The 23,971-nt window shown below is 42.9% G+C and overlaps 3 protein-coding genes across 6 annotated transcripts in view; 2 read left to right on the top strand and 1 right to left on the bottom strand.

Annotated features, from left to right (window-relative positions):
• The window catches only part of COL4A6 (collagen type IV alpha 6 chain), a 123,341-nt gene extending 117,004 nt beyond the window's left edge, over positions 1 to 6,337 (top strand). For 2 of the 3 annotated variants that reach the window (XM_071569132.1, XM_071569133.1), the window contains 6 exons: positions 686 to 784; positions 1,059 to 1,205; positions 1,489 to 1,605; positions 2,285 to 2,476; positions 2,706 to 2,992; positions 3,602 to 6,337. In XM_071569132.1, coding sequence (XP_071425233.1) covers positions 686 to 784; positions 1,059 to 1,205; positions 1,489 to 1,605; positions 2,285 to 2,476; positions 2,706 to 2,992; positions 3,602 to 3,862 — 1,103 coding nt within the window. In that variant the 3' untranslated portion in view covers positions 3,863 to 6,337. The remainder of the gene's footprint in view (positions 1 to 685; positions 785 to 1,058; positions 1,206 to 1,488; positions 1,606 to 2,284; positions 2,477 to 2,705; positions 2,993 to 3,601) is intronic. The other variant, XR_011699018.1, reaches the window with a different exon arrangement.
• Positions 6,338 to 6,796: 459 nt separating this feature from the next.
• Positions 6,797 to 18,933, bottom strand: ATG4A (autophagy related 4A cysteine peptidase). The gene is made up of 13 exons (XM_071569135.1): positions 18,855 to 18,933; positions 17,183 to 17,293; positions 15,931 to 16,002; positions 15,479 to 15,577; positions 14,138 to 14,239; positions 13,544 to 13,616; positions 12,206 to 12,285; positions 11,053 to 11,240; positions 10,877 to 10,955; positions 9,840 to 9,985; positions 9,187 to 9,243; positions 7,999 to 8,110; positions 6,797 to 7,692 (listed from the first exon to the last, which is right to left on the bottom strand). The coding sequence occupies exons 1-13, from the start codon at positions 18,862 to 18,864 to the stop codon at positions 7,628 to 7,630; spliced, it is 1,194 nt and encodes a 397-aa protein (XP_071425236.1). The 5' UTR covers positions 18,865 to 18,933; the 3' UTR covers positions 6,797 to 7,627.
• Positions 18,934 to 19,111: 178 nt separating this feature from the next.
• PSMD10 (proteasome 26S subunit, non-ATPase 10) overlaps positions 19,112 to 23,971 on the top strand; it is a 57,462-nt gene continuing 52,602 nt past the window's right edge. The window contains exons 1-5 of one of the 2 annotated variants that reach the window (XM_071569631.1): positions 19,112 to 19,247; positions 19,371 to 19,469; positions 20,455 to 20,601; positions 20,706 to 20,872; positions 21,903 to 23,082. In XM_071569631.1, the coding sequence (XP_071425732.1) occupies positions 19,134 to 19,247; positions 19,371 to 19,469; positions 20,455 to 20,601; positions 20,706 to 20,872; positions 21,903 to 22,056 (681 nt within the window). In that variant the 5' untranslated portion in view covers positions 19,112 to 19,133 and the 3' untranslated portion in view covers positions 22,057 to 23,082. Of the gene's footprint in view, positions 19,248 to 19,370; positions 19,470 to 20,454; positions 20,602 to 20,705; positions 20,873 to 21,902; positions 23,083 to 23,971 lie in introns of those variants that run through there. The other variant, XM_071569632.1, reaches the window with a different exon arrangement.

Below are 23,971 nucleotides of genomic sequence, written 5' to 3'. Positions count from 1 at the left end.
TCACCCCCAAAGTATGAATGGCTGTCCGGTGGTCAGTGTGACCCTCATTCAGGTGTAACAGCTGAGTTTGATATCAAAATCTTCCCTTTTGGCTCATGCAGGTTTTACCTACTGGCATTAGGATGGTGAATTTAGGTTTCCACAAGAGGCTAAGAGGATTTTAGGACTTAAGAGATGTTCTAGGCTAGGACAGAGAGCATGTTGCTCTCTCTTTGGTCTATACCAAAGGAGGTTGAAGGGCAGCTGCACACAAGAACTCCAGGAGCAAGGTTTCCAAGAAACCACACAGCTCAAATGCCAGGAAAGGATAGAGAACCATTGCCAGATGAAGAACTGTCTGCTGTTCTTGTAGGCTGGCAGATCCCCATCACTCTGTGCTGTGCATAGTGATGGATTCCAAATAGAAAAGATGTGTTCTCCCCAAACACTGTCCCTGGGTTACTCAAGGAAGAGGAGGACTACTTTCAAAAAAGTGTAATTAGGTAGCAGTGGAAATTTTTGTCCTGAGGTTCTGCAGCCATTCTGGATGTCAAAATGGGCACAAAGTTCCTTAAGGTTAGTGGTCCCCTCCACCTCACAGCCGAAATGCTGGTGCTGCCATCAGGGTGTTTAGCAGAGCCCCAGCTGTGAGACAGAATCAGGAGCATGTGCAGCCCCTGAGGTCTTCAGCTGTGTGTCTTTGCAGGTGCAAGAGGTGAGCCTGGCCTTATGGGGATGCCAGGTAAAGATGGGCCTCCAGGGGATCCTGGTTATGCTGGGCTGAAAGGTGAAATGGGCCGTCGAGGTGAGTGCTGGAGGATTTAAAAAGCTGTAATTTATTCCACATGGTTTGGGCTGGGGAGGATTTCAGAGCCCCCTTAATGGGCTTATTTGGGAGACTCTTAGTTTCTTACAGATTGAAGTAAGTTTGAAAGAGCTTGGCATACTTTTTACAAGATCTCCAGTGCTGATTTTAACAAAGGGGATTTTAATTTTGCATTCTTCTCCTTTCTATCAGGATTAGCATCAAAACCATTATTTTCATGCGGTATTTACACTGTCATTTGCCCTATGTGCAGGTCCCCCTGGGAGACCGGGGGCTCCAGGACTAACCCCACAGCCAGAAGAAGTCACAGCCCCTGCAGGCTTACCTGGTCTGCCAGGAATTGATGGTGTCCCTGGCTTTGATGGAGATCCTGGATTCCAGGGCCCATCTGGAAAACCAGGTAAAAAGTACACGCAGAGCACTGAAATGTAGCAGTCTGTGATGTTGCTGATACGATACTATTTTCAGCTGTGAGTAATATTCAGCTGCACCTCTCAATCCTTTAACAGACAATCAATGGGATCAGGTGCAGTCCCTGATGGAGGTGGTTGTTTGTAACCACAGCTGGTGAAAAGCAAGCTTTCAGAATGGCTGCTAACGTATTTCCCTTCTAGAATATGATCATAGGAGTGAAGGCTTTAGTATGGGGAAATAGTGATGCTAATAATTGTATTGTATTTCAGGTGCAAAAGGTCTGCCAGGAAGATCTGGTTTGAAAGGACGTGATGGCTTGCCTGGAACACCTGGCATAGTTGGGGATCCAGGACCTTCAGGTGTCCCTGGACCACAGGGGTTTGAAGGTAATTTTATTGTTTGGGGAGGACAGATCAAAAAGAAGCAATCAGTAGAATTCTGTTTGCTTACAGCTTTCTGCAGAGACCCTCCCCAACACCCAATTACCTTAGGAAGACCTGGGGATGTCAGTGATCCTGTTTTGTATCTGTGATGAAGGAAATTGAGTCTTCAGCGAGGAAAGTTCTGTCACATCATGGTTGCTGTCACTGCTGGTGTTTCCCTAGGTGCAAGTCTGAACACCTTTTGGTTTTAGTGTTTTGTGAATCATCTTGAAGCTGTAAAAGAGTGATACAGTATTCACAGTGACCACAGCTGTGAGCGTTGGACAGTAGAGGAAAGGCACAGTGAGAAAGAGAAAGGATATCATCCTGGAGAGCACTACAGCAAAAATTAATTCATTAGGTTTGGGGTGGTGCTTTGAGATCCTCAGAATTACTGTACTGGGAGATACACATTGTTGGGCAAAGAAAGAAATTAATGAGGTAGGGATGGGTGAGTGCTGCTATGAAATAACTGCTTTTGAAACTGGTAAGTCTATTTATTCATATAACAGCCATCAAAACTCAGGCTCCTCATTGTACAAGACTGAGTTAAACACAATGACAGCAATGCCAAAGTGGGGTGTGGGGCCAGCTGATGGGCACACTGTGTACTAGTGATGGTGACTCCTTTTCTGTCTCCTAGGTGTTGCTGGGAAGCCAGGCTCACTTGGTTTGCCGGGAATGCCTGGTCGGAGCGTGGGCGTTGGATACACTTTGGTGAAGCACAGTCAGTCAGACCAAATCCCACCATGTCCCATAGGCATGAATAAGCTCTGGGATGGTTACAGTTTGTTGTACGTGGAGGGACAGGAAAAGTCACACAACCAGGATCTTGGTGAGTTGACAGAATTCTTTCAGGTGTAAACAACATATGCCAGAATCCTGTTTCCAAGGAGCAATCCTCACTGGTAGTGCAGAGGGCTGTAGTAAAGGTGGTGGCAGCCTGCTTGGCCAGGATCCATACTGGGAGTAGTGTCACTCATGCCATCCTCCACCACTAAGGTGGTGTGTGCAAGTTAGTGTCTGGCAGGTGCCTGGTCTGACCCCTCCTCCAATTTTTCCAGGTTTTGCTGGCTCCTGCTTGCCTCGCTTCAGCACCATGCCTTTTATTTACTGCAACATCAACGAAGTGTGCTACTATGCCAGCCGAAATGACAAGTCCTACTGGCTCTCCACCACTGCTCCCATCCCCATGATGCCAGTGGACAGTGTCCAGATCCCACAGTACATCAGTCGTTGCTCTGTGTGTGAAGCACCTTCCCAGGCTGTGGCTGTGCACAGCCAGGACATCACCATCCCACCGTGTCCCTTGGGCTGGCGCAGCCTGTGGATAGGATACTCCTTCCTTATGGTAAGGATACTACTGCTGATGCAAAGGCAGCTGTAAACATTTCTAGATCTCCTCTTGATGAGGTCACTGAGATCTATTCTATGAGTTTCTTACATGAACCTGGAGACCAGTCCATTTCTTCATCTGCTGAGGTGCTGTAGCTCTCTTACTTTGTTCTGTTTAGCACCTGCCCTGATCAGGTTCAGTGGTAACACTGCTGCTTTAGTTCTGTACTGCCACAGATATGCTTTGTTCTCCATGCCTTTAAATGGGGAAATGCTAAGTATTCTGCAGTATTGACTTAATCCTCCCTCTCAGTGGAAAAAGTTTTCCATTGCAGTCTCCTGGCAGCTCATTAGTGTAAGATTGTTAGAAAAACATGTTTGTTTCCCAATTTTCCCAACTTTCAAGGGAAAAGCTGGTTTGCCATTATACCAGGCCTGTATATTCAGCCTAAGTACGTTCCTTTGATTCTTGCCCTCTAGCCCTAACTAAAAAGACAGATACCCAGAGCTAAGGTATAATTTTGGTTGCCTGTTTCACTCCTTTTAACATCAGAACTGGCAGAGTCCCCTGTTCACCTCCCATTCTGTTCCTTCAAGCTCACTTAACTTGACATCTCTATTTCAGCACACTGCAGCTGGGGCAGAAGGTGGAGGTCAGTCCCTTGTCTCACCTGGTTCCTGCCTGGAGGATTTCCGTGCTACTCCATTCATTGAGTGCAATGGTGCTCGGGGAACATGTCATTACTTTGCCAACAAGTACAGCTTCTGGCTGACGACAGTGGAGCAGTCGCAGCAGTTTGTTGGTGCTCCTCCCTCAGAGACTCTGAAAGCAGGACAGCTCCGGACACGCGTCAGCCGCTGCCAGGTGTGCATGAAGAACTTGTAGGAACTGAAATGCAGTTACATTAACAGTCCTTGTTACTCCAGATTAGACATCACTGATTGAAGAAGGGTATATTCATAAACCTGTTTTGTGTGTGTTTGATGGGTGAATCAAGCCAGCCAGAATTCCACAAAAATCAAGTGCTAAGTCCAGGAATTTGCAAACAGAGGAGGGAAAGACCAGTGCTCTGAAACCACTTTTTAATGAAACATGGTGCTATGCTTTTACTTCAGTGTTTTTTTCCCATCGTGTATGGCTACCTCAGAGGGTCTTTGCAAGTTCCTTATTCAGACTGGAATGCAGCTGACACCTCACAGCACTCGTGTCCAAGGCCCATGCCGGTCATCATCCAGAGAGACTTTTCCAAAGCTGTGCTTAATTACTGTCTTTGCAAACTGTTTTGGTCTAGTGTAAGGAAGTGAAGACTCATTCTCCTATGAAATACACAAGTAGCTAAAAACTGTTTGTTGTAGGTCACTTGGAAACACTATGCATCAATGATTGATAATTGATTTCCTTAGAAAGACTGAAAAATTAATGTTTTGCTTTGCTTATCACACAGATGGGACATTCTTTCCTCCAGTGACAGGTAATAATTTCTTATTCAGACTGTCATCCACAGTTGACCTTAAAGAGCTACAAAAAATGCAGTTTTTGGTGTGAAGATGAATCCAAAACACCTCTAGTGTTTTTCACAGTTTTCCATTAAGATATATTCCAGGTAAAATGTTGACTTCATGGTCTGTGCTTATCCACTTGCAGTCAAATGATATGCAGCCACCAGAAATGTTTTATTACCATGAACATATATTTCCTTTCTAAGGCAGCCTTGGCACACTAATTATTCAAGCTGTGTTTCAGAGGTAGAGCCTTTACTAGAAGCCACACGAGCTTATGCAGACACAGGAGTAAGTGGTTATGGGATGTGCATTTTAAACTCCTACAGTCACATTGTATTGTAAACTGCTTCCCCTGGGCTTTTTTGCTGATAGTTTAAAAAACTGTATTTCTACTGGATGCACTGTTAACTAGTCACACTTTCCTTCAGGGCATAATTAAAGAGAAGTGCCACTAATTGGGTTATCTTTGTATAATTTCAGGGAAAGCCATGATAATTGTATACTTGTATCTATAATGAATTCCTTCAGTTGAACTTAATAACCTTTCTAGAGTGAAGCACATCAAATCCTCATCTATTGACATTCCAGGACATTTCAAAAAAGTGCCTCGCAAATACACTGTCACCTTGGCTTAAAAATCTTTAAGATAAAATTATTCAGAAAATTATTATTAATGCAAGACTAGGCATTATTTTGAAGTATGATTTCATTATGATGTTCTAGGGCTCTAACTCTGTCCAGCAAAGTACTTAAGAACATACTTGCTTTTAAGGAGATAGTATTTTTATCTTTAATGATTATTACATGCATAACACAAAATTATCTTCCTAGATGGGGATCAGAGAGCTCTGCATGGTCTGGAATTGAACTACACTGGAGATGAACAGGGAATTTGTGAAGGACAATGTAATCTTTCATTTCACTCATTCCTAACTGTGAAACATCAGCAAGTACTTTGGATGTGTTTTGCAAATATCCTTAAGGCATTTTAACACTCTTGAGTGGCAATCTTTTCATTCAGGATACCCAGTCTACTTCTTAGCTGTCCTGGCACAGCCAGGTCATGTTGGATTTACATCATGGGTTAGGCACATGCAACTTAAAAACATTTGTGTGCACAGAGCAAAGCTCACAACTTTTGAAAAATCGTGCAGGTAACTGGCAAAGTACAATGAATTTTTCCTCTACTGGATTCCTGTGGTGCTAAAAAAAAGATGGTGGTCAGGTCTTGTATCAGCAGGGACTTGGCTTTATTTTTGAACATGGAGACATGCAAACACCATTAATTTATCTCCTGGGATCAGAGCCCCACGCATTTTAAGTGCCTTGTCTTTACTGAATTGTTTCTATTGCAGTAACCCAGCTCCTCTGCTGTCCCTGTCCAAACTGCCAGCCAGTTCCAGCCCAGCCTATTCCCACCTATGCCACTGTCTGCCAGGAGCATACAGTGGGAACTCCAATTGCCAGCCCTTCCCCATCAGCCTCATTTCCATCAGTTTACCTGCCCCAGAATCCTTCAGCAGCTCTGTGGGGCCCAGGCCTCCTCTGTCACCCCATGGCCAAGGGTGCTGTGGGCAATAAACATGTACTCCACTGAAGGTTTTAATGACTTTTTTTAGCAGTTACTGCTCAAGACTGAGAATTTCAGAGCAAGGGCTCATTTTAATTTTTGTCAGTGGGGAGGAGAAGGCTGCAATTGCTGTCACAGGAACAGTAAGTTCATGTATTAACTAAGAAGCATTGCTTTGTTTTTTAAAAAAAAAAACATGCAGCTAATCCATGGAGAGGGGAAAAAGATTGTATTTTTCCTATGTGTATAATTTCCAAAATATGGTTAATAAACATTGAAGGCAACTGAGGTGAACTGTGCCCAGGTTATGACTTTTCTTGGAAATCACACTGGACCTTATCAAGAAGTGCAAGTGAGAGCAGACAGCATTCAGGATTTCTCTATGTTGTCATTTATTGCTGAAGATGAAACTGTGATTTGTGTCCATTACACTATCGTGACAAAATGACCATAATGGGGACTGTCTGATAGTAAAAAGGAACTGTATAATGGAGTAAAAGATTTTTGCCTTTATTCCAAGCTGGTTTTCTCATAGCTGCTGGAGAGATACCCTTGCCTAAGAAACAAAACTGCACCAGCTGTTCTGATAAACCTGGAGAATTAAGGCACTTTTACCAAAACAGATTTCAAAAGGCAACAAGTCAAAATCCAATGATAAAACAAGTTGCATATGTCTATATATTAAGTTTTAAGATAACTTGGGTTATATTTAGTTCACACAAACAAAATATAGCAGCATACAACCTATGAAAAGCTTAAGAAATTTATTAGATGCACAGATAAAGTGCTGTAACAAAGAAACTTGTGTAAATCCTTTTAAAAATAAATAAGGTACAGTTAACCACCTTTGACTCACTTAAGCTCCAAAAGAAAAGTCAGCCTAAGTTTTAATGATTGAATTTTAAGGTCAAGGTGAAATATATCATAACTCTAACAGTGGTTGTGATTTGAGTCTCCTGTTCCCCTTGAGGTTTCCCAGAAACAGGAAGGCTATTGCAACACGTATACGTTAGACATAGTTCCTTTCACAGAAACATTTTTGTAATAAAGTGTGGTTGCTCAAATACATGTTAAAATATTTAACAAGGAAACAATTTTCTCCTGATCCAGTCGATCTTTTAAACAAGACAATGCTTTTTTTATACGATGCAGCCCACGGGAGGAACAGAAGTAAACATCCTCCTTAACTGAAGACTCTTTTGCTTTTAAGAACTAAACTATTGCATTATATGAGAGCAAGAAATACCCATTTTGTGTTATCCCTTTCTCCAAACATACAGCCCATTGACAGACTTATTTTTGCCCTAATCTCAGAGGTCCATTTGTCTTCAGGAAAGACACACATTAAAAACAGGTTCCCTTTCAGGGTCTTATCATAAAATCTTTCACTGCCTTTCCATCTGGGGAAGCTCTTTGACAGAGGGAACTCTCACTGTTGGAGTTTTGGATGCTACCAGGTGTTTGTGCTCTGTTATCCATGATTTCAGGCACTTAGGGGCTAACATGGCTGTGTGATTTAAGTCAATGCAGTAATATTAGCAATATGTTCAATACGCAGAAGTGTCACCACAGTTTCCTTCATACACTCAGGATTTCAAATTCTTCTTCCAATTCAAATAGCTTGTCAGTAGATTCAATGAGTTCTGAAAAACAAAACAAAACAAATCAATTTAGAATCTAAAGACATGCCTGACTTTGTTTACTTAAAAAACCCCAAAAAACCCCCCCCATTTTTCTGGAATGTGGCCTTTGAAATAATTTGCAAGATTTAAAAATATACTGTGTTAGGAATAGTAAATTGTATGTGGCGTGTTTGGATAACTGATGTTCTGTAGGACCAAGGTACTTATGCAGTGACTGCCTGAGCTTCAGGAAAGTGCAGCTATTCCACCTGTGACAATTCTCCTGTTTGCTAAGGAGAACCACCCTGCTGCCAGCAGCACTTTCACCTGCTCCTGTGGTGGTCACTTCTGGCTTGGTTGGAGGTATGAAAGGAGGCCAGTGTGGTGGGTGCTTCTGGACCAGCTCAAACATCCGTAGACTCTGTTGCTTTAGAATCTCCTGAGGACAGAATTCAAAGCAAAAAATGTCTTGATTAATGAAAAACATTTTAAATTATGTATGTCTATGAAAGAACAAAGGCTGTGCAGCCAGTGAATACCTGTCATTTCAGGTACCTGTCACTATGAATCACTGCTTCACAGACCTCTTTTACTACTTGAAAATACACCTCAAAGATGGATCTCTTGAACTGTCCTACAAATTATCAGTGTGTTATTATGATATTTGATATCCATGCACCTATAATTTGGTTTACATGGAGCAAACCGTCACTAAGAACATGGAATTTTCTGCCTTTTAAAGAAAATTACTTGCATGGACTTCTCTGTGTTCAAGTTTTCTGCTGATTAATGGGAACAAAAGGCAGATCCATTATTTCAAAAAAAACCCAGCAAATTTTAAGGTTTTGATCAGGAGAAAGAAGTTATTACTGAAGCCAAAATTCACTCCTATCAGGTAAGCTATATCATAATCTCTAGTTCAATTATTTATAAACTGCTTTCCATAGCCATTTTTTTAATAAATGCCTTTAGAGGTTGGTGTTACTTCACATTCATATTTCTGTAGCTTAGTGTCCCAACTGCTTCCAGAAATATCCTAAAGCCCTTTTCCTGTGGCAGCAAGCACCTTCTCTGTGTCCCCCAGTTCAGCAGGAGCTGGAGGGATTCTGCAGTGAGGCAATCAGATATTTTGTGGTACCAGGGACTGACAGTCAGAATTAGAACACATAATAATATCTTATGTCAATAGATAAATAATCATCAGGAAGCAAATAAATAAATAAATTGCTCCAACGTGGCAGTTTAATGTATTTCTCAGTAAATGATTAAGTATCAGCCAGTAACACAAGTACTGCTAAAAAAGACAAACTGTAAGGGTATATATGTCCTTGTTTTCCCATTGCCAGAGCTCAGGGCTGCAAAATGCTGAACAAGCTCCATCAGCAACTCAGCAGTGTCATCTTACCCTGGTGCAGCCTTTGCTGGTGCTTGTTTGATTTGCATGCAGGGAATTTCCATTTAAAAAAAAAAACTAAACATGGTTTCATAGAGAGCAAATAGAGATGACAGTATTACCTGTTGTACAAGACTACACCAGTTATCAAAATCACATTCTTCTTTGCAAAAGAAGCCCTAAGGAAAGAATACACATATTAGTGTTAAAGAATTACAGTTTGTCAATGAGTGAAGGATGCTGTGCCATTTATGTATTGGTTACATCTCAAGAGACAATGGCCCATAACCCAACCCATGAGTATTGCCATGTGACCACACTGCATTTCTTCACCTGCCACAGTATTCTTGTGACCTGTACTGGATGACTCCTACAAGTAATTGCATTTAAAGATTCAGAAATTATATAAAACAAATTAAGCTCAGGTAAATTTTCTTCTCCAGAGCGACCATGCATAGATGGTAGTGATGGAATAAAATAAAGGAACCTGATTCACTTCCTTGCTTTAAACCTTCAAAATACTTCCAGGAAAAGGTAAATGCTGCCTAGGAAAGAAAATGAATTGGCTGCCCAGTATCCGTAAGTCAATTCCCTGCTTGACCTGAAATTCAGGTATCCTATGCAGTTAATACATAAACTATCACTTGCTGAATTTTACATTGCAGAAGATGGCCCTGTGATTGTGGCTGTGATCAAAAACACATTACTGCCCTTTCCAAAACACAGAGGTACTGCTTTGAACAAAGTACACATGTCTACATTTCCTAACACCTACTAAAGCTACTGAAGGGTCCAAATTCATGATCTTCATTCTGTGTGGGGCTTGCTGGCAGTGGAAGCTTTCATCATCAACTGTGCCATTTTCTTCTGAATCTACAAAGCTCTGAGTGGTGTGAGGGTCCAAGTAGATCAGCTCATTGCCTGGAGGGGTAAAATCCATATGGTGATAATAAGCAAGAGGTTTTAATAAGCTCCTATTCTATCCACACTTGTAAAACACAAACTGGATTATCAGCACAGTCCATATCTCGACTTTCTAGCTAAGGAGTCTTTAAGAGAATTGAAAAGTTAGGCACAATAATTTCCCCAAGACATTTAGTATCCTTTCCTATTGTTACCTGTTAGATTTTTCAGATCATTTGTTCTACATTTGTCACATACTTTATCTATGTGAGATCCAGAGATTTTTTAAAAATCTCAACTGTTGTAATCTCTTAACATTCCACAGATCAAAAGGTACAGGATGATCACAAGTGCAATCTGTAATCCCATTAGGCATTCACTCAGAAACTGGAACAAGTAAGTCTGACTAAAACAGCTCAGGTTTTACAAAAGAAAGAACAACATCCAAAAGTTGTTGCATCAAGCCAGAGTGAAATCTAAAAGACAGAATCTACTATCTACTATTGCATTAATTAAAAAAGGAAGGCATGGAAGAAGGTGAAAGAGATACTGCTATGAAAAAATAACTTAAAAAACTCTGAAGCGAAAGACTAAAGCAAGACATCCTTCACTGGAAAGCATTAATTATTAGGAAAAAATCAGTATTTTAGCAGCAGCGACGCCTGGCACTTGTTGAATGCTATTAACTTTGCTTTGTGTCTTGTTCCTGCTAAAATCATTCCTGATTTTTATGTCAAGCTTTGCTGCTCTGTTCCTGTAAGGATGGTATCATACTGTTCCTAAAGTGTCCAAGACATGTTTCTTCATTTCCTTTCTCATGCTTATACTGCTTATTATTTCCCCTTCCCAAAGAAAACCCGTTCTCTTTCAGTCATGCGGATATTAGGAGTAAGTTTCTTTCTTCCTTACCTAAAAATCCTATAAAATAATAGGCATTATTGGGTTTGCCTCCTAATGCTCCCAGAGACTGTGGCATCTTAAAGCATTCCTAGAAGTTCAAAGAGAAAAATGAAATTTATTTGTTTACTGATGTAACAGATACCTGAAGTTATTTCACAAAAACAATTCACTGAAAACCCCCTTACTTTAAACGCATCAATGTACACGGGATTTATGTGGTTTATCCCCAGGCGTAGAGGGATCATGAGCAAGAGGGGCTTCCAGCCTGTGCACAATCCTGCCGTGTTCCTGCTTCGGCCAAGAGCACTTCTGTGCAAGTGTGCACTGCTGTGGGCAACGCCGCTGCTCTGGGGAGGGGACCAGCACATCTTCTCTGGGGAATGGAAGCAGAGAGCAGTGAGTGCACAGAGGAACTCAGGGCACATCCTCCTCTCAGTCATGAAGTGAGCTACTTCTCCAGACAGCTTCACAGAGCTACTGTTTTAAGGCAAAAGGAGCAGGGCATGAAAATTGTTAACTATCCAGTAGGAGTAATTCTAGTAGACAGTGTGTGCTGGCACATCAGTGAGACATGAGATAAATGGCAGGGGGATGAAAATTTAGGACTGAAGTTACATTTACTACTAGCAGTATTAATGCTGTCAAGCTTTGCCTGGGAAATGATATGGCAGAGATGAAGCATTAGAAATTCTTCAGGGACCTCTTGGCTTCCAGTTATTTAGACATAAAATAAGCAGAAGTAGGGACTAAAGTAGAGCCAGGCTGTGGCTAAACACCACCTTACAGCTGAAAATTGGCCCTGTGTTTCTCTAGGATCTGACCTTGGTTTCTCTTTTGCCTGACAAAAGCAAATCTTTGGCAAACTGTATTCTGAGCAATTCTCTGTATTTCTCCATACTGCAACTTCATTCCATTGCTGGGGTGGGAGTTTAGATAGCACAGACCAAACCCCACTTTTTCCTCAACTGCATGGTATGTAAGTTGGCCACCAAAAGTCCTCATTGTTCTGTGCTAACTTTAGTTTTGGAAACCCAAAACCTGAATTTTTATTTCCTTTATTCTTTTTCTTACCCTGGAAACAAGTAGGAATGGCCCCAAGTATTTTGTTCATATTTAGATACATTCAAGAGGGTGGAGTCAATTCAAAAACCAAAGAAATAATCACAGAATCATTGAATCATTTAGGCTGGAGAACACCTTTAAGAGCATTAAGTACAACTGTTACCCTAATGCTGCCAGAATGAAGTTTCCCCCAACAAATTTGCCATGATTTTGAGCTACTTTTCAATACTTGCTGAGACATTAAAATAGTCCTGGAAAAACTTTTTTTTCACTTACTGATGTCTTCAATGACCACTGTATTGTCCATGGATACATAAACTGCTAATGAATTCCATTCATCAAATAAAGCAAGCTTCCTAGAAAACATGAAGGTAATAATTAATGTAAGCTAATTAGGACCATAAGAGAAGCTTTTAATTCAGGACAGTTAGATAGTTCTTGAGTAAAAAAATGGTTTCTTTGGGAAAACGTATTTGTTGGCAGGTTATTCTAGGCCCCATGTAATAAAAAGATAACTTCAATATTTAATATAATTAGAAAAAGGAAATACTGAGTGGTTCCAGGAAAAGCACACGCACTGCACCATGTGAAAGCTGTTTTGTCCTTTTGCCAAAGGCAGTGATAGTAATAGCTCAACCACATAATTAGGTTTATTGCTTTTTATTGCATTTAACAGCCTCCACAGTGGGATCCTGCCCATGGTGCCTGGCATTGTCTAAAGAAGGAAAAAATTTCTGTGCCAATTTTTCACATTACTTTGTGCTTAAGAAGTTCCACTGAATTCAGTGAAACTATTTCTAGGCATGTGCAGATAGCAGACTCAGGGCATTAAAAGCCAGAGCAGTTAAAGGCTTTTGGCACCTGCAAGGTAGGAGGGAGCATTAGAGACCTTAGACAGGTTTCTGTCCACTTGTGTGACATCCAGAACTCTGGGGAAGGGGCCTACACCCTTAGGCTGCTGTCTGAAATAAGCCAGTAAAACTAGTGAGTCCTCAGCCATGAAGACTTTGTAAGGGAAAGAAATGGGAGGTCAGGGCATCCTTTAGCTCCTCTCCCTCTCCATCCAGAGTGTGTGTCTGTCCCAGAGCTGCAGCAAACTGCACCCAGGACCTGCAGTCCAGCCTCCACTTGAGATGTGTCACCTCCACCTATCCCTCAGGAATGGAACAAAATCAACTCTCTCTAAGTGTGGCTTCTAGACTGGGAGGAGCTTCCATGTTTTATACAGGCTTTGCTCAGATCCTGCATAGCTCTGCTGAGCATGGTGGCACTCCTGACCTGTCTGAGCTATGCCACTTAGTGGCAAGGAATGCATATTCCTTGCTGGAGCTTGTCAGGGTTAGGGCACATCGACAGCATAGCCAGATAGCCCTTTCTGCAGGTCTTCTCCAAGATCTTGGTATAGTAAAGTTTAGAACTCGCCCAGTCCTGACTCACTACTCGCCCACTGGGCTACACCATGGTCTGCCCTGTGCTTGCAAACACAAGGCACAGATAGTTCTGGTTCTGAGAGAGAGAGGGAGCCCATCTTTTGGCACTGCCCTGGGGCCCCAGCGTGGCCTGAGCTCAGACTGCAGGGGCATGTTCTGAGGGAGCTACAGAGACGGGACTTACTTCAGCACTTGAGCAACTGTGTTTGGTCCAAACCATTCTCCAATGGACTTCCCCTCTCCAACACCCATCTGTGCTGTTTTTGTGAGGGAAACACACACAGAAAAAGGAGACCACTGAGAGGTTGGTTGCAGTATATGTTAAACAGCATGGCCTACTTTTGATATACATTCCAGAGCAATTGCAAACTGTATTTAGCAACAAGAATTATTTTTAAAATCTATGCTCTTTTCAAATCTTAATGACTGCTAGTTCTCTTATAAAAAGTTCTTAAACTGTAATGAGAATTATAAATATGTCCTTAATTACAAATTAGAGTTTTGTGACTGTTTTAATATCACCAACCCTGGTATCCAAAACTTGAATACTTTATCAAGAGCTAAATTCTAGCACAGAGACTTATTTATGTTTTAGTGAACAACGTTTCTGAATTATTGTATTTTGTACTCATTTGCATGCATCTTTATTTATGTATTAACATATACACTGTCTTCATAATCACCTTTTAAAATTTTTTAATTAACTTATTTCAAATGAGAAATTTTCAACACAGCAGGAGTTTTGGTGGACAAAAAGAAAGTTGGTGTGTGTTCTTACCCATTTGGTGGATGGAATAACAGCAATCTTTTCTATCTAGAAAGCACCGTAAGATTCTATGATATTCTTCTGGTTGTTGTTTGTGTTTTTCCCATTGCCAATCTTACAGGAAAAAAAGTTACACAGATAAAAAAATGTTTTCATTGTACTGATCAAATTTCTAGACGGTAGAAAGCCATGCATTGAGATGTTAACAGACTACTGTACAATCCATCTATAATATTTATAATTTATTTAGAGATCCTGGAAGTTACAGTTTGTCATTTATTATCAAGCTGTCCTTTATAATCAGAGGCCAGACTGTGAAAGCTGGGAAACTAAAATGATGTCAACTGCAAGTATACCCTGAGTGATCACTGCTGAGAACTGACAGCTATTGCTCTAGCTGAGCTTTCAAGACTTTTTAAAACTGTCTGCTTTGTTTGGACCCTGTTAAGATTTGTAAGGTAGTAAGATCCCTAATGCAAAGTCCAAACACAATGCTGGCCCTCTCCCACAGGAAAATCCAAACCATGGTTTGCCATTTAAGTTTCTGCTTCTAACATGAGATGGTTACCTCACATTTACTGGCAGAGAAGCATATCCATAGGGCTGATGCTATGAAGTAGATACACTCTGCAAGTTCAAACTAGTTTTTCTCAGGTAATTTGGTTTTTTGCCTACTCCTTCAGTTAAATCTTTGCACTTCCATTCTGTGGATTCAGTTATCTAGTGGATAAGTCCTGCTGTGGATTCAGTTATAAAAGTGGATAAATCCCAAAATGATGCTGTCACAGAAACCATGGCACGATGGCATAAGGATCACAGACCCAACCCAATAATTTAATTGGCATAGAAGTTACACAGAGAGCAGACCTATGACACTCACCCGTGATCCTGGGACACAGGCCTAACAGCAGGAACTAATGGGGTCTGCTGTGGGGTTTGGACTCAGGCTGGTGATGGGTTAGAGGTTTATGAAGTGCTCTGTGTGGTGTCTGTCACTATGGCACTACTCACACAGACACTGTGTGCCAACATTTGGCTATGTAAGCAATGAAGAGAGAGGAAGAACTCAGACCCATGGTGGCAAGTTTTCCCTTGGCTTCAACTTGGGCATTCCTCAAAAAGATTTATAAAATAACAGTGAGATTCCCTATTTGTCCTTCCTCCATTTCTATTTCTCTGCTTAAGGCTGGCATGATTTCACCCCGCTAGAGAAGAATGGTTCCCTAGTAACTTCCGTCTGGGCATCAAAGAAAGTTTCACTAATAAATTTAGGTTTTATGCTTTTATGGAAAACTACAAAAAAAATGAAACAGCTCTAGACAACACAGAAGTTCCCTCAGCCACAGTACTTACCCCTTCCTAAATGTCTGCAGATCAGTGCCTGGGCCAGCATCATCTGCCCGCAGCGCAGCATACACCCCCAGCCCGCATCAGAGGACGGACCGGTGCCTCCTGGTAACAAAGTTCCTGACAGTCAGCATGGACTACACAGAGTGCAGTGGCTGAGAAAGCTCAGTTAAATGACTCAGTTAAATCTCTAACAACTGTCCTAGGGACTAAAGGCACTGAGCAAGCTTTTCTTTCCATAGTGCTGGTGTGATTCTACTGCTTGCCCTATAAGCGGGAAGATCTCATTACACACAGGCAGAGGCAAATGGTTTTTAATAGCGTGAATCTTTCGTTTGCATAAACAGTTAAAATTATGCTCAGAATCTTCTAATACTGTAAAAATAATTTTTGAGTCCCCAACATCACCACTAATCCTGCTAATCCATAGCCAGGCAGCTGGAATGCTGAATACTCACCAATAGGTGAAAACTTTCTCCTGTATGTAAACCAGAGACGAGCACTTATGTCCACCAATAACTTAGATTTGTCTGGAATAATTTTAAGAGGAAAGAAATTATTAAAACAGACTTTTAAAACTAAAAAATTCCAATTTTCCCTGTACAGTCAATATATGAAGTGCATGGAAGACTCCTGTTAGCTTTTACACACAAGACCCATAACACTTAAAACATTGTTAGCAGTTAAAACACAGAGAGCTTTTGTAGATTGTTGATTAAAGTTAACTTATTAAGGATGAAATAATTGTTAGCCAGTGAAGTTTTACAAGATGTTTGGAATGACTATACCCAGCCTGAATGAAACAGCTCTGGAGAACTGTGTCCTCAGGAAAGAACTGGTAAAGCAAGTTAAGAAAGGTGAATAACTTCTACATGCAAACCACCATGGAATTATGCACTACCTCCAAACCCAATACAAAGTCATTTTAAGAAAAGGTTAGTAATATTACATTTAATTAAATATCTTTGTTTGTTGGTTTGTTTAAACACATGCACTTACAGAGCTCTCCCAAAGGCTCAGCAGAATGCTTAAGAAATCTTATTTGCTCATTTTCCCTGAGCTGTGGCTCAGACTGGCTGGGCTCTCCAAAGGATCACTCAGATGAGATCAAGGCTGCACAGGCTGCCCTGGGCTGTCCTGAACACCAACCCTGCATTGGTGGCCACGGCCTTTGACATGTAACACAGCAGGATGATGCCCCTGTCTCCTCCCTGAGGAGCAAAGCTCATTTCTGAAACTTGATTTTTATATAAATACATAGCTCTGCCATAACTTTTAGGTATTTATTTTCACCCAAGTACAGTATGTGCTGTAGACTAATTTAATATTCTTTTGAAATATCTTTTTAGTTGCAGGTCAGACAGCATCCCCCATGGGGAAATAACATTAGTAAGGGTGAATGTTTCCCAAAAGCCACTTATTTATTATTTATTGATTGATTGATTGATTTCTGAGGCAGCTGATGTGGGAAGTAACCAGGCTCATACCTGGCAGCCTTTGCTACAAGTGCAATCACTGCATGAATTACTGGCTTTGGTTCTGGTTCCTGTACAGAGAAATTCCACTGCTTACAGCTGGTGTCTTGTTGACAAAAAAGAATAAACTTCTCTCATGGGACTTTTAGGGAATATCAGGAAATCTGGAGCTGCTGCTGCAGGAGAATCTATGAATGCTTTACAGATGTTACAGATAATTTAATTCCAAAGATACCTGTGTTTAGGTGGTGTTGCCTTCCTAGAATCCACACTGGCTCGTCAGTTTCTGGAAATTCTTCTAAGTAGTCTGACAAAATAGTGATCTGGTTTTCATACCTAGATAAAACTGAACAGGAATACACAAAATTCAAACTCCACTTTATCCCTTTGTTCTTTTATGCACAACTTGGAGCTCTCAGACTGAAATAGTTGCAGGGAGTCTTTGCAGCTTTTAGGGGTTCTGACCAGTGCTGCCAGTTGCTTTTAGGTTTTTTTCCTTCAAAAGCTGTTCTGCACTGAAATGCCTTGGCTGGTTTTTATTTTTTGATCCTCAAGAAGTGCTGAGAGAACACCAGGCCTAACACCTTGCTTACAAGAAGTCTGACTGCAGCCAGTGGCAGAGGTTCAGGATGACTGCAGTGAGGGTGAGATTTGATTCAAGATAATGAGGGAAAAAGGAAAGAGTTTAGGCACCACGGCTTGATCTGAAATGTTCAAAAAAATACAAATCAGAGCGATTACAGCCTCGTGCTTAATGGGAAGCATGTGAAAAGTGTTAGCAGGACTGGGTTTTACTTTTCCAGCTGGAGATTTAAAACACGTCGGGGGGGGAGGAGGGGGGGAAGATGTATTAATGTTATTATTCAACATTGGATCTATTTAGTGTAGAATAACAAATGATAATTGATACTATTAACACAAGACAGTCCAACCATTTTCTAAATCATTTAAGCAGTGCTTTTTGGAAGAGTGAAACAAGCCTCCAAATGTAAAAATGAATGTAAAATCCTTTATTTTAGACAACAACCTTCAGGAATATGCTACTAAAAAACCCAGAAGCTGAAAGTGAAAGCAGTCACAATTCTACTTTACTCTTGAAGTGCACGTATATCCACTATAAAGAATGAATAATCCGCTGTTAAGTATATACAGAAAAGTGTAAGATGTCATGTAAAAATACACATTCGGGCAATTCAAACGGAGCTGCACCACCCTCTGGCTGGAGCTGCGGCCGAGCAACACCGCTCCCCGCACTGTGCTCTGCCCTCGCCGGCGGAAAAGCCATCGCTCGCTGCATTCGGAGGGCAAACCGCCTGGGATCAAAGACCTGAGACACTCTCGTCCCTCGAAATCCAACAGGAGACACCTGCGATCCCCTTCGCGGCCGCCTCTCCCCCCGCGCCGCCGTGTGACAGCTCAGAGCCCCCGGGAAAGGCACCGCTGGGGGCTCTTTGCCCCACCCGAAGTCTCTGTGCCCTTCCTGAGGTCTCTTTGCCCCACTCGAGGTCTCATTGCTCTTCCTGAGGTCTCTTTTCCCACCCGAGGTCTCTTTTCCCTCCGCAGGCTCCCACAGCCCTCAGAGCGCTCCCGGCCGTCCCGCTCCTCCCGAGGCCGGGCTGGCAGGGTTGGCTTGGCCCCCTCGGCTCAGGCCACCCCGCACTCCGGCCAAACCGCTCCGCACCCGAACCCCCCCACCCGAGTCTCCCCGCCCCGGCCCCAGGCGAGGCCGCGGGACACTCTGCGCCAGGCGAGCCCCTCACGGCGGATCGCACCGCGCCGCTCCCCCAACCCCGTCCGGCCGTCCCTCAGCCCGCGGGCGCCTCCCGCCGCTGGCGGCCCCGCTGTGGACCCTGGAGCGCCGTCCCGGCCCCTCCCGCCTCCCCACCGGTCGCGCCCGCGCCCCTCACCGGCCTCCATCCTCCCGCTGTCACCATCCTCCTCCTCGCCCCGACACGGAGGCACAACACGGCCGCACCGCGGGGCGCCCTGGGAACTGCAGTCCCTCCTCCCGCCCGCAGCGCGCCGCGCCCCTCCCACTGGACTACAAACCCCAGCAGCCCTCGCGGCCCGGAGGGGCGGGAGCAGCGGGCGAACATCTGCGATTGGCCGAGCTGGCCGTGGCGCGCTTCTGATTGGCGGGGCTCGCGGAGGCCCCGCCCCGGGGGCGGTGCGGGGCGCGCGGCAGCATGGAGGGCGCGGTGTCGGACGTGCCCGTGTGTAACCTCGCCTTCACGGGGCAGCTCGACGAGCTGCGGGCGCTGCTGCTCCGCGACAGGGCACAGGCCACCCGCGCCGACCAGGTCGGCGGGCTACGGGACCCGGGTGGGCTGGGAGGAGGGATGGTGTTCCTACCAGCCGCTTCCGGTCCTTGCCGCGCTCCCCGTTCCTCGCTCACGCCATCCCTGTCCCCTTCCCTCCCGCAGGATCACCGCACCGCGCTGCACTGGGCCTGCTCGGCGGGACACACGGATGTCGCTGACCTCCTCCTCGGGCTCGGCGTGCCTGTCAACGATAAGGACGATGTGAGTGTAGCGGCGCCGGCGGGAACCCCCGCCCCGGTGTGCGGGGATGGTGCGGGGGCAGTTCGGGGGTGCGGGGCCGGTCGAGTGCGCAGGTTCTGTCGGGGCCCTTCGGTGTCGTGGCTTCAGCCGCACAAGGGCCCAGCCGGCTGCCGGGGCCGCTGGCGCTGCTCCCTTCCGTCCTTTTCCCTCTCCTGGTGCCCCTAGAGCCGTGTGTGTGAGGCTTGGAAAAGCCCAGGGTGCCCCGTGCGCTGCCAAGGCAGTGAAATATGTCGCTGTTCATGTGGCATAAGGAGGAGACTTGATGAGTCCTGCTTATTGTCGAGGAATTTTAGAATAACTCTTCTTATAAATGAAGCTGCAAAACCAGGAATGTTTATTTAGGTGGTTGTTGCCATTTTCATGTTAACTTTGTGTGTTCCTCTCAAATACGTTGTGCCAAATCATGAGGTACCCTGAAGATTTCTTATATTGGGGAAGGCATTATAGAGCAGGTGGCATGTTCAGTCATTTTACAACTGGAAAGGAGATAGTCTGCTCATGGTCTAGAGGAAGGTTTGAAATATTTACATCCATTACAAAGCATCCTAAATATCATCCTTAGAGAAGGAAATGTCTCATCAGTTTAGAGGGTAGGATATAGCTATGAAAGACTGAAGAAACTTTTGTAGAGCCTTTTTTATCATTCTTATTTGTTCTTTAAAAAGCACTAGTGTGAGTTCTGCAGGCACAAACTGTCCTTCAAAGATACTACACAAAACTACATAGCAGGAGTGACTCCTGTTGTTTAATTGCAGGTCTTGTCAGGTGCTGAGTGCAGACATGTGAGAGGACATGAGACTTGTCTGCCTGGTGATAATCAATAATGTTCAGCTTTACAGTTTATAAGAATATGTGCAGTATGAGTTATGCATTGGGTTGTGCATTGTCATGGTTTCTTTCCTGAAGCTCGTGGTTTGAATGATGTGGTTTTCTTCTCCCTCTGCAGGCTGGCTGGACTCCCTTACACATCGCTGCTTCGGCAGGCCGGGATAAGATTGTGAGAGCCCTCATTGCTAAGGGTGCCCACGTCAATGCTGTCAATCAGAATGGCTGCACTCCCCTGCATTATGCAGCCTCCAAAAATAAGCAGGAGGTATGTTTACCTGGGCTACTGGAGGTGGTGCTGCTCTGGGAAGGATTTGATTGTATTAACTTCACATCCTCCTCCCCTGCTCCTTTCTCTTCCTACATTCTCAGATTGCAATCATGCTTCTGGAGAACGGGGCAGATCCAGATGCAACAGATCATTTTGAATCCACCCCGTTGCACCGAGCAGCAGCCAAAGGAAACCTAAAAATGGTACAGATCCTTGTGCAGCACAATGCCACTGTGGATATGCGGGACTCTGAAGGGAATACTCCTCTGTAAGTAATTTTTTATTTTTATTTTGTTTAATATAGCATAATCTCTGAAAAGAAATGCCATTACTTCAGTTTCTTGCTTTTTTAAATTTCTTGTGGCCTCAAAATACTCCCTTGCTTCACATCCCTGTGCAGTTAAAATGTTATTGAGAAGATCATACTTACTATTTTGCCTAAGTGTGTCTGTACATGCATGCTTTAATTTGTGTTACTCCATCTACTTAAAGAGTGTAGAACACCTTTTGTAGTAATTTGGAATACGTTTGGTTGCCACTAGAGGGTAGAAAGTGAGTTAATGACATCAAAGACAGAGGAAACTGGTCTTGCAGGATGGCCTACTCTGTCCTGCCAAGCAAGAACTCGTTTTAGAAACTTTTCTTTACCTCTCTAAGGAAAATAAGTTGCAATTTAAGTACAATCAGCACAGTGTTTGATGTTACCCTAGAGATCAGTTTGAATCTCTGAAGGTAAAATCTTAGCTGCTTTGAAGTTGGTGGCAAAACTCTGCCCTGATTAGAGTGAAATAAAAACTTTGCTATGAATAAGACCAAGCAGTACATTTTAGCTGTACATAAACCCCAGTATGGCCCTGAAGTGCACACAGTTATTCTCAGGATACTCTGCCAAATGGAAAAAAAAGCCTTTGCTGCATTTGCAGTAACTTGTTACTTCAGATTGTTTTTCAGCAATGGACTATTTATTTATTACTTTTGGCACAAATGGAGACTGCTGTTTTTCATTTTCACTGTGGATTATGTTCTCCTTAGCTTTGCTGACTGCAGAGCCAAATCCTAATCCAAAGAGCTGTCTTAACATTGCAAGGACAACAGCAGGAGGAATGTTGAGTTGCTTAATGGCAGCAGAGTGACTGGACAGCAAGCTTTGGAATCTGTAGGTAGTTGGGTGTGGTTTTGCTGTTCTAGGATGTATCTCCCCCCAAAATTCGCGCTGTCATTTTGACATGGCATAATTATTGCTCTTTATAAGCTTGGACTGTTTAATAGTGGCTGTGGGTTTCTTGTTCTCACTGCAGTCATTTAGCCTGCGATGAAGAGAGAGTGGAGGAGGCAAAGCTGCTGGTGTCTCACGGTGCGAGTATTCACATTGAGAATAAAGAAGAGCTGACCCCACTGAAAGTGGCAAAGGGTGGCCTGGGAGCCGTACTTAAAAGAATGGTGGAGGGCTAGTGGGGGCTTCCCACCTGAGCCCCTTTCCTGATGCACTTATATTTAAGTCTGCAAACTTTGTACTTTGATAGTTCAACTAGGATATTGTGTGTGGGTATCAGCATGGTAATAAAATGTTTCTGTTGAAGCTTTCCTTCAAGTTCAGTGCCAAAACAACTGTTTGTACTTCTTGTTAATTAAATAGTTCACTGATTTTAAAGTATTTTTCAACATCTTGCAGTTCACTTTCAGTTTACAGTACAATCTGTATAAATGTGGACATTATTTTAGATTATAGTTTAGAATTATTTTTTCAAGCAACAGGACCAAAAATGCTTTAGCAATTTAAAGTTAATTTTATTTTGGAAGCTTGTTCTGGAGCCTTTGGGTTTGTTTTCCCTTAACCTTTGTGATTTGTGGGTGGGATTTTATCTAGTTTTATGTGGATACCAGATGTCTTTCTTCAGGTGATTCTAAACTACACTGTATCTCCCTTTGTAAAGTGCATTTCGCTCAGTTACAGGATAAATGTATCCATTTTTGTTACTCTTGATCTAGTCAAGTGACATCTGGGTGTTTGAAGCTCTTTTGTTGTTACTGATTCTCTGAATCTTTAAATACATGTATTTGATGAAGTGCACTGGATTGCTTGCAGAATGCAGTAGCAGTTTCAGGGTTACCTCTGCAAATATAATGTTTTATAATGGATGGCTCTGGCTGATTCTCTGGGATGTACTTCAAATTTAATGTTTTTTCCTCTTGCTCCTTTTGTAGTTTTCTCTTTTGTTGTCTTTGACTCCCATATGCAGCACTGACACTTGCAGTTTACCATTTTGTCTTAGAACAGAAACCTGGTTTAATCTCTGTTTACTCATAGCAAATCCTGATATTAAGTTATTAGATGGCTAAAGAGCTAATGAGACAGTCTGAATGGTGACCTCCTGTCCTCAAGTTGGTAAGATCACTTTTGTCACCAGTGAATAGATTTACCCTTGAACAAATAATGCTGATAAAATTCTGTGAAATAAAAAACTTTCCTGAACAGCAGTCTTTGGTATTATAAAACTTTATTAAACCTTTATGTAACAAATCCAATATTTTCTAAATTGCTTGTATGCTTAGGATCTGAACAGCAAGTGAGATGAAACTCTGCCATCTGTTACACGGTGTGGGAATGCAACATGTTTGATCTTCAGCCTCAGGGAAAGGTTGAAATGTAAGCTGGCAGTTTCTACAGTTTGACTTGTAGGGATTAAGGTAATGCCATTTATTTTGAGAAGCAAGACAGAAACTTACAACCAAACAAATATTGTCACCAATGACTTTAAATGTATCTTAGAACACAAAATGCAAGTTAAATTTCACTAAGAGGACACACTAAGAGCAGGAGGGATAAGTTGCCTGTACAGTAAACTCTGGCCATGCAGACCTTGACTGAAGGAGGAACCTGACTTGGTAAATGTTTGTTGTATGTTACACAGGCACTGCTGAAAATTTGGCTTGAGAACAGCTGAAGCAGAGTTCTGTGTTCATCCATGGTCTCTGTATAGCAAAACCCCTGCCACAGCTCTGGAGCTTTGTAAATACACTTCCCTAGGAGATGGCAGCTTGAGTGTTGGCTTAATATCTGGTTTCCATGTTAATGATCCCAACTCCCTCAGGAGAAGATAAATGGGCCATGCAGCAAAGACGGTTGGAACATCTAAGGCAAATTCTGCAAAATGTTTCCATATCCTGCATGGCTCTGCAGGGTTTGGAAGTTACACACCGTGCATCAATACCTAATTTGAATTGTGTTTTGCCCAGAGCATCAGTGGAAAGCTACAAACAGGGCCCCATCCTTTTAAATAAACTTTTACAAACTTCATAATGAGGACAAACAGCTGCCAGAAGGCTTACAGAAACACCTCAATGTGTTAATAAACTCCAAATAAGT

The sequence above is a fragment of the Pithys albifrons genome, chromosome 14 (genome assembly GCF_047495875.1).
Source record: "Pithys albifrons albifrons isolate INPA30051 chromosome 14, PitAlb_v1, whole genome shotgun sequence".
NCBI classification, from domain to species: domain Eukaryota; kingdom Metazoa; phylum Chordata; class Aves; order Passeriformes; family Thamnophilidae; genus Pithys; species Pithys albifrons.
This window is presented reverse-complemented; position numbering and strand designations above follow the sequence as displayed.